Consider the following 15,184-nt stretch of genomic DNA (forward strand, 5'->3'; position numbering starts at 1 on the left):
ATGTTGTACATAAAAAGAGTCCAGTGATGTCAAACAAATTCCACAAGAGAAGTATTTATCGCCCAATCTAAATCAAAAAAATCCATATATACTATAATGGCACTTCAAAAGAAGATCTACTGTATTTACCAGCTTGATCAATACGAAATTAGCTGGGATAAATATTGCCAACTCTACCCATCTTGAGATGAAGCCTGTTATTTAGATTCCAGGTCTTGAAAGAGACAAGGGAAATTTTGCTTATCAGACAGAAATGGGACTCAGGAAGCCTGTTACAAACAGGTTATACATACCCTCAGCTGCTCTCTTTCACAATTCATCGGTTGCCTCAAAACCTGCAGAAAAGACAAAAGGGAGAGATTGTCAGAAGGTTCTATTGAAACAGCAGCATAAAAGCAGGAGGTTGGGGATCAGCTCAACAGAACCCCTGGAACCCACATACATATTGATTGTACATGTTGAGGTGAGATGGCTCAGTGGATAAAGGCACTTGCCTTTAAGTCTCAGAAGCTGGAACCCACATGGCAAGAACAGAAAACCAACTTTGTCAAGTGACCTACAGCTGTACTATAGCTTGTCCACATAAACATATGTGTATGTGTACACAGAATAGATTCTAAGGTATAAGAAAATTCAAACACGGTAGAAGACTGAGGAAAATTTCTGATATCAACATCTGTCCTCCACAGACACACACATGTGCATCTTCATATACAGGGATGCCCACATATATGTGAATACATAAGCACACCTGTGCTTCTAAATACACCTGTGCTTCTGCATACACAGGCGTCCTCAAACATATGTGATCATGTAAGCACATATGTGCATTGACACACACAGGTGTTCTAACACAAACACATATAGACATATCATATATACACATACATGGGGAAAGAGTAGAAAAAAGTTACTATTGATGGATGGGCCAGTCATTAATAGTAATAATTGATTTTTCACTAGGTTCAGATAGTGGACTGTTTACTATTATTCTACATTGTGCAACACAAAAATAGCCAGCAAAGGGGAACGGTGTTCTTAAGGGAATGGTACAGAGGTGAGGGAAAGAGGGTTGCTTTCTTTGTGCACAGAATCTTCCAGTCCTGTTTAACAGGAGCATACACTCCCCTAAGGCTGTCTGAGGTTGGGTGTGATAAGACAATAGTCAAAGCAGTGTCTTCCCCAATGTCTAGTGCTGACAATATTATCTTCATGTCCTGGGAAGCAGCTTGCATTTAATTAGTTCTTTCTTAATTACTATTTTTGTTTGTCTGAGGTACAGAGGTCTGAACTTGGAGTTTTATGTATGTTAAGCAAGTGCTTCCCCTCGAAATTATATCCTAGCTTTCTTTTTTTTTTTTTTCATTATTTTGAGGCTGATATCACTACATTGTCTTGCCTTGAGCATATTACGTCACCCAAGCTGGGCTTCAGCTTATGATCTTTCTACTTCAGCCTCCTGAGATACTGGGATAACAGATGGGGTTTGATGGTCCAGCCTAGCCAGAGGAAGTAAGAGAGACTGATCGGGAATGGTTGCTAGGACACATGGGGAAGAATCTGAGACCAAGGCTTATAGCAGAGAACAAAAGCTTGCTCCCAATTTGGTATCTGTCACCACTGCAAGCATGAAGTCTTGGTAGTCTACCTTTCGAACACAGGCGGGTGATTTGTGCCTTACCTCTGTGCTTTTCTTATCATCCAAAGAGGCTTTATTAGAGTGACCATATGATTTGTTACCCAAAAAGGCAAAACAGAATGTGTTACCAGGGGATGGCCAGTCAGGTGTTTGGATTTAGTTGGTTACACAGAGGTCAAAGATAGAAAGGGATGCATCTTAGGAAAACAGGTTTGCATGGTCCTTCAACACAGTCAAGGATTGATGGATGAGCCTTCAATGCAAATGGCCGAAATGGAACCAAGCTCTACATTACTGGCAGATTATATTGACTCTTACTATTTTCCTTTAAACCACTGTAAAATCGTAATTCTCAGCCCTTGACAGGGTTCTGGGAGTTCCTTGAAACTTCACCGAAGGATGAGAAGCTTTAGTAACCAACTCTTGATGTATATTTTATGTGTTTTGTAGTGAAAGTTTCTTTTTACTTTTTCTAAAATAAAAACAAAAATAAGGCTGTTTGCTTAGGATAGACCAGAGCCTGGCGTCTATAGATGGAGATAGGATAGAGTACCATTGTAGGTCCTTCCATATAGAGAGTTACCCCTGAGAAGATCTCTTTTGATTGTTTTTGCTTTGCTGTTGTTATTAATTTGAGTCTCACATATCCCAGACTAGCCTTGATCAGCTATGTGGCCAAGGATGATTCTGAACCATTGATTCTCATTCATCTACCTCCTGAGGCCTGGAAACAGAGCTGTTCAACACCAGGCTCCTTGTCTGTGGTGCTGGGGATCAAACCTAGGCTATGTGCATTAATATTAGCAAACTCCCCCAACTGACATGAAATGCTTGCTTCTCATGCTTAGTCCCTGGGATTGGCTGTTGATCCCATAAGAAAGAAAGACAAAGAAATGGAAGGAAAGGAGGGAGACTAACCTCTATGTAGGTGAGAATGAATCACAATATTATCTATGAAAGATAAATTTATAAACAGTAAAATGTGCAACAATGGAAAAAATCATCAACACAGCTCTGAAAATAGATATGAGAACTGTACCAAAAACCATTTTTTTGAGAAAAAAGCTACAAAATGTTCAAAATCATATTTTCTGTCAAAAATATAATTCCATCAGTCATTAAGGAGGAAAAAGTGTGGAAAAAGGGATCGGGAAGGGATTTTTCCAATTTATCAAAAAGTAAAGGAATTTAGCTAGATAAATAAAAAATTGTACATTCAAGTATACTTGAAATAGGCACTTTAGATGGTATCTCGGCAACCCTTTAAGGAGAAAGACAGAAGAGATGGTGTAGGAGGGCAAGGAGTGGCGGTGACTGCTATACAAGTGTGGTCTTCCTCTTAACAGCGAGAGCGAATAGAGAGGATGAGACGATGAAGTAGAATGGAAACCTAGGCCTGAACCTAAAATATTCTCCAGCCTCACACTACGGCTTGGCAGCCGAGCCAAGACAGCCTAGAGCCCAGTAATAAATGATCATGGAAAGCCAAGCCCCAGGAGGACTCAGCAATGAGTGTCCACCGACAGACAGCCAAGGAGAAGTTCTCTGGCTTTATCTTGACGAATTTTAACCTCAGAAAGTGGAGAACCCTCCTTTTCTCTCCCTCCCTCCTGCCCCACCATCCCTTCACACTTCTGTCTCCTGAGTCATCCCAGGCTGAGTCCAGCATGAGCCATGGGGCAGACCTTCATGACATGAAAAGCTGTGCTCCTAAGAGGTACCATACGCTCCCTCCTCCTTGCTTTTCCAATTGTTCCATTGTAGTTGGAGCACGAAATGTAGGCTCATGTGTGTGACTACTTGGTCCCCAGAGAGAGTGGTGCAGTTCGTGAAGGTTACAGGGCCTCTGAGCTCGGAATGTTGTTAGAGGAAGTTCATAACTGGGGGAGAGCTTTGAGCCTGGCCCTATTTCCTGCTCTTTCTGTTTTTTTGTCTGTGCTCAAAATGGGATTAGTTGGATCATGCTGTGGCTTCCAAGACTCAACAGCAGAATGAATTACAAGTGGGGAACAATAAAAACCTACAAGTCCAAGAAGATTGTTAAAATTCCAAGAAGTTTAATGGAAAGAAAACACACCCCTGCCCCCCCCCAAAAAAAAAATCATGACAAAATTTCTGGAAACTTTGCAGGAGTAAGGGCTCATTGGGTGAGAATCTACATATGAATTCACAGAGCCTATGGCAGCATGATTGGCACCTATACAGGTCTAAGCCAGATGCAGTCCCAGTGTGAGAGAGAAAACAGAGATGACCCCATCCCTAACCTAGAACCCATCTCCATTGATAACCACTGGCAAGAAGAGATTAGCTTTCTCCGTGGAGTCTCTTTGGGCACACAAACCACACGTAAGAGAAGGCCCCGTGCCAAGAAGTAGATAGCTAACACAGAATAAAATTGATGTTATTTGAGAAGGTTTTTGTATCTCAATGGTATGTTGGGGCTCTTTTATTTTCCCTGTTTTTGCTTTTTATTGCATATAGAGCTTTCACTTATATGGTATAGCTTCAATTTTTATTTTAATAAGTTTTCCGTGTGTGCAAACAAGTATGTCTCAGAATCTATGTGTGTTTCTTGAGATCTTTCTCTGACTCTTTATTTTTTTCCTGATTATTTATTTTGTCCTATTCTGTTTTGCTTATTTTTATTTTAACTTGTTTAATTTTGTTACTGTTAGATGCCTGGTTATATTCTAATGAAAGAGAAAGAAAGGTTGTAGATTTGAGTGGGTGGGTAGGGGAGTGAAGGGGATCTGTGAGGAGTTGGGGGAGGGGAACCATAATCATCATAAACTGTAGGGAAAAACTCTCTTTAAAAAAATTACAGGAAAAAGAGTTTTTGCTGCTCATTTGTGAATAAAAGCTTGAGCTCAGATCCCCAGCACCCACATAACCTATGTGTGCGTAACATGTGTGCATGTAATACCAGCACTGTCATTGACAGAGGCAGGAGGATGGCTGGGACTTGATGGATGTGAGACTGGCTTCAGATTCAGGGATAGATCTTGCCTCAAAGGAACATGGTCAAGAGTGATAGGGAAAGGCAAACAACAGCTTCCTCTGGCCTATATGTGCATTTGCACACAAACATAAGCACACACACTCACACAAACATATATGCTCTCTCACACACACATCCACTCACACCCATATTCACACACATACACAGTCACACACACACTCACACTCACCCTCACACTCACTCATGCACAGTCACACATATGCACACTCATGCACACAGATACAGACGTATACACATATATACTCACATACACACTTAATGCTCGCACACATACACAAAGAAATTGCTGAGAGCTTATTAAAAAAACTTTGAATCAAACATAGACAAATGATTTAATTGTACAAGGAAGCAACTGTACAACAAATTACAAATTTTTCACTTAAACTAACGATACCAATAAAAACAAGGGGTTGGAATGGCTAACAGAACTTGCCGCTCTTCCTGTGGACAGGGCTCCCTGATCCTACCCCTGCTAATTCAGAACTGCCTGCAATTCCAGCTCTATTAAATCCAATGTTCTGTTCTGGCTGTAGTGGGCACCCAACTTCATATAAACACACACACACACACACACACACACACACACACACACACACACACAATGCATGCATAAAAATACTTTTTTAAAAGATCTTTTTAAACTCTAAAAACAAAGACAAAACCAAAGGAACTATAGGAAAGCACCACTTCTTTTTTTTTTTTTTTCCTTTGGAGCTGGGGACCGAACCCAGGACCTTGCGCTTCCTAGGCAAGCACTCTACCACTGAGCCAAATCCCCAACCCCGAAAGCACCACTTCTTATTGCTGAAATAACTTCTTATCCTCAGCTTAAATTCAATGAAAGTACTGGGGCGTGGCTCAGTGGTCGAGTTCTCGCTTAGCGTATGTGAGGTCCTACAGTCCATCCTCAGCAATATAAACAAAGGTGAAATGTGAAAGCAACTACAATTTTTCATCACTAAGAGGCCTACTCAAACATTTGGTACAGGAGGTAAGCCTTCCAATGAGCAGAGATAATCTAAAGGGGAAGGGAGACAAAATGTACAAAAAGCGATAAAAAGCTAGTTTCTCATAAATACAGACACAAGTCTAGGGGCTGCCCAGGTGGTTCATGGTTACCTGTGCTTGGTGCTCTTACAGAGAATCCAGCCATTTTCCCCAGCCCTTGTCACATGCCCTACCACTGCCTACAACAACAGCTCTGGGATCCAACGCCATCTTCTGGCTTCTGCAGATACTGCACCCTGGTGCCATACATTCTCCCAGAGCACAGGAAGCATACAGATAAATAAAAGTCAATAAATTAATAAAACAAAGTCCAAGTCTGCTTCTTTGGAGGTCGTTGAGATACGTTTAATGGATGTCAATCTAAGAAATGCTTTCTGGGAGCTTTCTAGGTAGCTCCTCTATCCTGTCAGCTAAACACAGAGAGAAGAGAGCGGAGAGACAGAGGGAACTGGGTCTATCTTCCCCCACCGCTAGTGAGATGAAATTAGCAAACGTAGTTGATGGTTGTTGTGTATAAACAGGGTGAAATAATCATCATAATCAAGATAATTGAAGTGGGTGTTAAGGTGCCGACATTCATGTGAAGTGGCGAGGTACTGATTTTCCAGAGTGCGAGATATGTATGTATCATAACCCTTACGGCGATAACCTTAGAAGCAAACCATGCTGTCCCAGGCACACACCCATAAAAGGAGACTAAAAGTTACATACCCCCAAACACAGGAAGTTTAAATAACGGAATGTGCACACACAGTCACATTCACATACATATATGAAGGGATCCTGACCCAAACCTCAGACTGAATACAAAAATTAACTTTCAGTAAATAGGCCACAGATTCTAAATAAGGAACACACACTGAGCAGGTAGCATAGGGAAAGCTGCTAATACTTACTGTCGTCTTATGCTGGTGTACAACAATCAAGTTGCCCTCTGTGATGGGTGACACATTCATAATCAGAAAATATCTTCATATCAGAACAAAAAAAAAAGCAAAAGTGGGCACCCAACTTCATATAAACACACACACACACACACACACACACACACACACACACACACACACACACACACACTATGCATGCATAAATACGTTTTTAAAAAAATCTTTTTAAAACTCTAAAAGTAAAGACAAAACCAAAGAAACTATAGGAGAGCACCACCTTTTATTGCAGAAGTGCGTTTTCTTTTTAATTTCAATGCTAGAGCTAGCTTTCATCTGCATTAATTAAATACAATGCTATATAACAGAACTAGAATCTTTATGTTCTGACTTAAGAAAAATAACAAAAGTGTGCCAGGCACAGGCTGGCCTATGTCAAGCAAGGTGAAGCTACACCAAAGTGTTTTTGCTATAGAACTTATTAAAGGCAGAATTCAACCATAATCATGTAGACAAAAATAATATAAAAGAACTTCGCTTTTTCAACGAGGCTGAAGAAAAAGACCAGGGGTGGGGGTGGGGTGAGAAAAGGGATTACATGGGTTTCCTCTTGAGTGGCCACAGTTTGCTCTCTTTTGTTCTTTTGTTTGCTTGCTTGTTTTGTTTTTAATTATCCTTCAAGGCTTCGCTTGTTCTACCCATATCGAGGCAATAAAATCCTATCTTCAGTCTTCAGCCTAATTATGTGTATTGCATATCTTTTAGAACATGCTCAACTACTGCCCGTGATGGTGCACACCCGTCAGTCATGGGAGAGTCAACTTATTTGCATCCTTGATGTCTACACACACATGCTGGGGTCCTCTCCTCACTGTGTTTGGATCATTGAGTACAGATACGTGGTTCGTAACTTCCTCCCTTCCTAAGGATTGAGACACAATCCTGAAATGGTGGCTAAATCCCAGCTCTGTTACAACAGCACTCCTCCCCAAATGCCCCAACCAAGGTGCAAGCAGGCTCCGAGGGCCCATAAGGGCATCGCAAGGCTACTGAGGTTTATTTTTCCAGTGGAGCTAAGGAGAGAGCTCATCTGGTAAAGTGCATGAGGCTCTGGGTTCGAGTCTCATAACCTATGTTTCCGCATTTAAAAGCTGGGTAGCACAGTCCTGGAATCCCAGTGCTGTGGAGGCAGAGGCTGATGGATCTCTTAGCCTTATTTTCCAGCTGATTTAGATTACTTGGTGAGCTCCAAAGAAATGAGGGACCCTGTCTCAAAAAACAAGGTAGACAGCACCTAAGGGATAACCACAAAGGTAGACATTTGACCTCCCCGTTCGTGCACACATACAATTTCTCCATCACAAGACTGGAAGTTTAAGGGAAACAAAAGTCCCTGTAATTTCATACCTTGGGTGACAGAGAGAGACCCTTATTCTGTAGTCTGAAAAAAGCCAGCCCTGAAAAATACCTTAAAGGTACACTTCACTAAATGTCACTTCATTTGGAAACTAACTCATGGCATTTTTCCCCCTTCCCTTGGCAGTAATGCACAAAGCCAATATATTTTATGGCCTAAATGAAAAAAGGGAAAGTGGAAGGTCGGGCGTTGCTCCTTTAAGATGCTTCCAGAATCAAATACCACTCTCAATAGGGCTGCCAAGTAAGCGCTTATGAAAGGTTAGAACCGCAGCAATAAAGCAGCCCATGCGGCCTTTCGCTCTTCTGGGTGTACAGGGCTGTTTAATAGCCCGGATTCATCTTACTCCACTGTCTGTCTTCAGCTAGGCAGCAAGGCCATGCTCAATTCTCTCTCTCTCTCTCTCTCTCTCTCTCTCTCTCTCTCTCTCTCTCTCTCTCTCTCTTTGTGTGTGTGTGTGTGTCTAATCTCTGTTTACCTCTGTCTTTCTAGTATATTCACTGTACATGTTGCATAGTTTCAGAAGATATTTTTATACAAATATAATATATTCAGTCCATGGACCGTCCATCGATCTATCCATGCTGCCTTCTCTTTATTTCTGTCTCTTGTCCCTAGTAGCCCCCTTTGTTCCCTGGATACTTTTGCTTCTTGTTACATGCAATATATAGCTGCATGGTTTTATAAATCTGTACCAGAAATCTAGGACGCCCCCAAATGAAAGAAAACATACTGTTGTTTTCCTTTTTGAGAGTGGCTTGGATTTGCAACTATTCCACCCAAAAAGACATAGCTTGATCCTTTATTATGGCTCAATTCATTTCTATATGTGATTCCATCATGCATAGACCACATTTTCATCCTCAGTTCCCCGGTTTGTAAGATATAAGTTTTTGTGTCGAGCTTATCTTTGGCAAATAGCACTCCAAATAAACATGGATGGACAAGTACTTATGAAATATATTTAGTAGAGAGGAAATTCCCAGGAGTGGTGTAGCTAGACCATACCATGTTGTAAGGTTAGCGGTGCCATTAGTAGTTGAATGAAGAATCTCCATGCTTATTTCCACAGTGGCTGGGCTGGTTCACTTCCCACCAGCAGTGTGCAAAAGTTCCCTTCCATATGCAAGAACTTTCTCTTTCAGTCCTTCCTGTCTTGATGCCAGATGCTCTCTCTGTCTCTGTCTCTCTGTCTCTCTGTCTCCCTGTCTCTCTGTCTCCCTCTGTCTCTCCCTCTTTCTCTCCTTCTGTCTCTGTTACTCTATCCCTCTGTCTCTGTCTCTGTGTCTCTCTGTGTCTCTCTGTCTCTGTCTGTCTCTGTCTGTCTCTGTGTCTCTGTCTGTTTCTATCTCTGTCTCTGTCTGTCTCTCTCTCTGTCACTCTTTCTCTCCATCTCTGTCTTTCTGTCTCTCAATTCATCAGACTAGCTCTGTCAGGATGAGGACCAGAGGACCAAATCTCAGAGCTTCGGTCTTCATGGAGATGGTGCTTAGGATTTGTCTATCTGTTCATTGTGCAGAGACACTGAGCATCCTCCGGATGCTATTGCTTTAGGCAGTAGGAAAGCAATGGTTAGGTCTGCAGGGATCCATTATAGTGACACATCCCTGAAATCCCAGCATGAGGGAGGCAGAGGCAGGAAGAATTCAAGTCCACCGACAGCATGGGCTACCGAGGGAGACTGCCTTGAACATACATCGTCATGTACCATCATGTACACACGGGCAGCTCCACAGTCTCTTCCCATCTCCTTTAAAACATGGAGATAGTGACAATTTTTACCACATAAAACACTTCCCAGAGTGAGCTTAGGAAAGTACTCAGAGCACACAATGAAAGGGACATACTAGCCTCAGAATGTAAGAATTCACCCACATATTTCTGTTTTGTGTTTCAGACCATGCATGCGGGAATAATCCAAATAAATATTCAGAAGAAAAAAAAGAGGAATGAGAAGCTCAGGGGGATTGTGGACATGCAATGACTGAGTAAGGAAGAAGAGTCAAATGTCGGAGGAAATCGGGTAGAGATCGCTTGCCTTGTGAAAGCAAGAGTCAAAGACCCAGGATAAATGAATGGACAAATGGATGTCCATGTTTTCTTGTTTGTAGTACATGATGCTGGAGAGTCCAGTTTTAAGAACAATTGTGAATCATTTTTAAGGATGGCAACAGAAGATTAGCAACACAAAACTCAATAAATCAAATCAATGGGAAGCTCCGTGCACTTTTCAGCTTGGCTGTCCTAGTAATTATTATAAATTCTTCTGAAACCACACAGGACTCCCTGTAAACACAGGTCCCAAAGGACCGTGGGTGAAAAGCATGCTTTGCCTTTTCCTTAGTGTATTTTGCGTTACTCTATGTACTTGACTGATGCAGGTATTCTCAGCACCCGGCTGTGCCACCCCCAGAGCAGTACTGAAAGGAATGACTGCAGCTATACCTAAAGCATGGTGCTTGCCTAGAAAAGGTCTCTGAGCAAGAGAGGGTGTAAGGAGCCAAATGATAAGAAAGAGGGCTATGAAGAGCTGTCTATGGGCAGGACATGTCCATCACACTGACAAACGTACAACTGCTATGGTTGCCTGCATAGTGTCTTCCCAAGATAGAGCCTCTAAGCAGACAGGAGACAAGTGTATGAAACCTTACTCCATTCTGGAGATCTAAGCTAGCCAATGTTATTGGACAAGGTATGTGGGGTATCTGTGGCCATGACCACATATGCAAAGGGCAAAATCTCATTACCATGAGACAGGGTTTCTCACTGAAACCTGAAACAGGATGGTGGCTTCAGTGATCTCTCAGGAATCCTCATCATCTACACCTGCCATACTGGCCACACCCAGCTTTTCATGTGAGCAATGGGGAGTGCGGGTCAGGTTCTCATATTTGCACAGCAACGTCTCTTACCCACTGAACCCTCTCTCTAACCCCTATGGATTCTCTTTAGTATGAAAATAAGATTATCTACATCAACTTAAAATCAAAATGAAAGAGTTCATTTTTCTCAGTCTGACTCCTAAGGAAATAGGTGGAAAGCTTTTCAAATACCCAAATTTATGAAGATCTAAAACCCTTGAACAGAGTTTTAGTCAGCATTGGATGTAACCAAATCATTGTTTTAAAATATATATCCAACAATGGAGTATATCTTCTGACTAGAAAAAGATGGGGTTGTTTATGTCTGGTCAGCAAATTGAGATGGCATAATTTACTCCAATGACTATTTATTTTTGTTTTAAGGATGGAATGTTTTTAATGGTGGACAATGCTTAGGATTCAGGACAGAGAGTAATAAATAATCAATTAAAAAGAAATAAAATACAAAAGGAACAATAATGAGTTAAGCCAACCATCGTTAATAGACTCAATTCTGGCTCAAGGCACCAGTGAAGACAGTGCCTTGAGAGAACAAGGTAGGGACTCGACACAGCTCTGCTCTCCTGTGTTATCTTCACTTTAGCAATGAGGAGAACTAGAATGTGATGCTGAATCCTTGCAGGCTTTGGTTAGAAATACAGGACCTGTGGGAAGGGAAAGAGAAAGGCCAGGCCAGGCCAGGCAAGGCAAGGCAAGATCATATATTAAGCACAAAGAGACCCAAACCCATCGATGCAAAAGAATACATAAGCCCACGTGTTGAAAACATCACCGCAGTTAATTCATGGCTCACGGTCTTTGGGAAAATATTGAGCGAATTTCAAAATCTCAGTGGACTGCGTAGCTTTCAGCGCCAAGCTTGTGGTGAGATACCTGGAAGGCAGCAAGGAGTGGCAAGCCCCCCTGCAGCCCTTAAAATATTTAACACTGAGGCCCGTGGTACTTGAATGTTCTTGCTGCTTGGATGCTTGCACTGATTGGATGCATGTGGTACTTGGGAGTTTATGTACTTACATCAGGAGGGAAGTAACATCCTTGGATATTTTGAGACATTCTTAATTCTGTATTGTAAGTCACCAAATGGAGTGAGATCTATTTTATATTATTAAAGGGACATTAGAGTCAGGATGCCCCTAGAATTCAAAAGATTTTTCAGATCACAGGTTTTAAGAGCATTTGCTTCAGACCAATTCTTTTTGTTATGTTTCTGCTCTCATGCATGTACTTGCAAAGTAATCAGAAAGTTAAGTCTCCCAGGTCTGAAACAAATATGTCCAATGACAATGAAGCAGACAAACCTAAATGAAAGGTTGTTGCCCCCCAAAAACCAGTGGTGAGAATCTGATTCACTCTGCCTCCACTCAGCACCCATCTAATTACTACAAGGAAGTCTCCTCTTGGAGTTCTAAATTTAAGGCTGCAAACTAGTCTTGGATAAAAGGGCAGCCCCAAGCTGATATGCCCTGTAAACACCTCAGGAGCTAAGCCAAAGAATGTCTTTGCACCAGATCACTTTCAAGGTGAAGGAAACATATTGCCTATTATTTACCATAATAATAAACTATCACCCCAGGCATATTTTTATTCTGTAGATTTAATAAGGTATTTTGTGAACCGAGGCAGAAGAGGGTTGGAACAAACACTTGTCACCATGACAAAGGTGATTTCTGTTTGTTTCAGTGGTAGACACAATTGCCTTTCCTTTTCCTCATAACCAAGGGTTATAATTGCCCCCTTCCAAGGTTTACCCTAGTCGCTTGCTCAGTCCAAGAATATTCAAACAATACTCATGAAAATCTCCTGCAGAACTAAAAGGCTTTGGCAGGTTTCCTTGGACCGGTCTCCTGGGACCATCATTACCCTACAGCCAGAGAGGAGCAGAGCTCACGTAGCATGAATATCACAATTCAGATTTCCCATCATGCTCCCTGCCCACTGTTAGAGCTAGGAAAGAGTCAGGTTGGACAGGTGGGCTATTTGCATATCATTTGCATTTATCTACTGTGGTAGAATGTAGGCTCTCTAGACAGTTTCACATTAAGATGCTTTAACTAGACAAGTTGTGTTGTTTCTTTCTCATTGGATGTAACAGTGTTCTAATGATAATTGTTATCAGAGTTAATAATTTTATAATCTGCTTCCCAATTAAATATTTTCATCCTAGACCCGCAGACTATGGCTTCTGTAGGCAAGCATCTTGATCATATTAATGGGCAGACATGTATCAAACATTTTAAGTGATCAGAGTCAAACACTAGAGAAAGCATCTCAGGTTATAATCTCAAGTTCACTGCTTATCAACTTAGGGACAAACATTCTGGCCTGGGTCTGTCTTGTTCTTCAAAAAGTTACACATGAGTTTGAATGAGTTCCTATTTGCAAAAGTAAAATGTGAAAAGCACATAGCGATTTAGCTCCTAGCACACAGAATACATTCTATTATTTCCTTTGCAATTCAAGAAAGAAGTGGTACACAACTGCAATGGTCAGCTTTAATGTGATGGTGAGCTTTAAATGCAGTGGTGAGCTTAAATGCAATGGTGAATTTTAATGCAATGGTGAGTTTTAATGTGATAGTGAGCTTGAATTCAGTGGTGAGCTTTAATGTGATACTGACTTTACTCATCTGCTTGGTATAATCTACAATTCTCTGGGAGGAGAGTCTCAGTGAGGAATTTTCTGTATGGGGTTAGCCTGTGGGAATATCTGTGAGGAAACCTGGATTTTCTTAATTAAGTTAATTGATGTGGGAAGGCCAAAGCCACTGTGGGCAGCACTACTCCCTAGGCAAAGAGATGTTAATCTATGTAAGAGTGGAGAAATCCATCTGAGCACAGGCTAGCAAGGAAGTGAATAAGCATGCATCCATTCTCTGTCTGCTCTTCATTGTGGATACACTGAGGTTAGCTGTTAAATGTGCCTTGATTTCCCCTACAATAACATACTAAAATTGGGCATTGTGAGCTGAAATAAAACACTTTATCACCTGTCACTTTCTATCAGAGTATTTTATCACAGCACAGAAATCAAATTAGAACAGTACCACCTCTGCTTCTGCTGTGATTTGTTCTTCCCACAAAGGTATTGAGATGCTGTGGCCACAGACAGAGCAGTAGGAAACAAGCGTTTTCTAAAGCGATGGATACGCTAGAAAGCTGTGTGCTAGATTCTTAATAGCCCATGCCCATGGATTAGAAAGAATGTCAGCAGAAAGAACTTATGGAGCTACTACTGTGCTGCCATAAAAAAAGGATGAACACTGTCCCAGCAGACTATCTCTCCAGACAGAGATGAAGGGACATGAGTGACATTGTCATCTTAGGCCCTGAGGTGGACTTCTGCTGGCTGACTTTCTGAGCTGTGTTGCCTTCAGCACCTGAAGAATCTTTTGCATCTTGGAGAGGTCTTTCTATTCTTGATTTCCAGGACATTAAAGAATGTCATGTTCAAGAAGTGGACATGACTGTGTAGACCAGGAAGCTTGAGGAGTGCTGTGTTTCTAATTCTCCTCTGCAATTGTCAGAAAGGTATGTGATTGCTTTTGTCCCATGTGTGTGTGCGCGTGTATGTGTGTGTGTGTATGTATGTGTGTGTGTACGTGTGTTCATGAAAGCTAGTTCTGTGCCTTTCTCTGTGTGTATGTGTGTGTGTGTGATATGTTTGTGTGTGTTTGCCAATGTGTTTGACTCTGTGAGTTCATGTTTGAGTGTCTCTCTGTTTTTCTGTCTGTCTCTGTCTGTCTTTGTTTCTCTGCCTCTTCTTCTGCCTCTCTCTCTCTCTCTCTCTCTCTCTCTCTCTCTCTCTCTCTCTCTCTCTCCTTGTATACTTAGGCATACGTATATACATGTGTATACATGCTCTTTCTGAAGAGGTACCTGAAGACGGAGATTTCCTGAGTCATTAAACCCCTAAGCTTAAGGAACGGTTGCGGGAAGAATGAGGATATCAAAAGGTCCAAACCGACGAGGAGGCATTTCTGTAATTTGCAGGCAATTTACTTGAGGAATCTAGGTCAGCTGGCTGTTTGCTTTGTCATCTCCAGTATTAATTAGACACTGGAAGTAATGACGGAGCTCAGAGAGCTCTTCAGATCTAAAATAATAATAATAATAAACCAACAGAGTGGAGTTTTACCTTCGGAAAGAAAATATTTTCACAAGGAGTGCTCTGAAAGCAACAAAGAGCAGGAAAACCTTGCAATTAAATCCTGCAAATGTGCTCTTGAAATAATCCCAGGGGAAGCCTTATCTGTACTTAATATTCAAATAAATATTCTTTTGTGTGTTGTGCATTCGATAGGGTGCATTTTATTTAATTTAAGTGAATAACGTAATC

At 41.5% G+C, this 15,184-nt stretch overlaps 1 protein-coding gene and 1 pseudogene across 18 annotated transcripts in view; one reads left to right on the plus strand and one right to left on the minus strand.

The window, feature by feature from the left end:
* Positions 1 to 15,184, minus strand: part of Rbfox1 (RNA binding fox-1 homolog 1) — a 2,095,840-nt gene that overhangs the window by 603,585 nt on the left and 1,477,071 nt on the right. For all 18 annotated transcript variants that reach the window (XM_039085817.2, XM_017597207.3, XM_017597209.3 and 15 more), the window contains one exon: positions 294 to 335. In XM_039085817.2, coding sequence (XP_038941745.1) covers positions 294 to 335 — 42 coding nt within the window. The remainder of the gene's footprint in view (positions 1 to 293; positions 336 to 15,184) is intronic.
* Positions 3,826 to 15,184, plus strand: part of Rpl11-ps1 (ribosomal protein L11, pseudogene 1) — a 235,978-nt pseudogene continuing 224,619 nt past the window's right edge.

Source organism: Rattus norvegicus, chromosome 10 (assembly GCF_036323735.1).
Source record: "Rattus norvegicus strain BN/NHsdMcwi chromosome 10, GRCr8, whole genome shotgun sequence".
NCBI classification, from domain to species: Eukaryota; Metazoa; Chordata; class Mammalia; order Rodentia; family Muridae; genus Rattus; species Rattus norvegicus.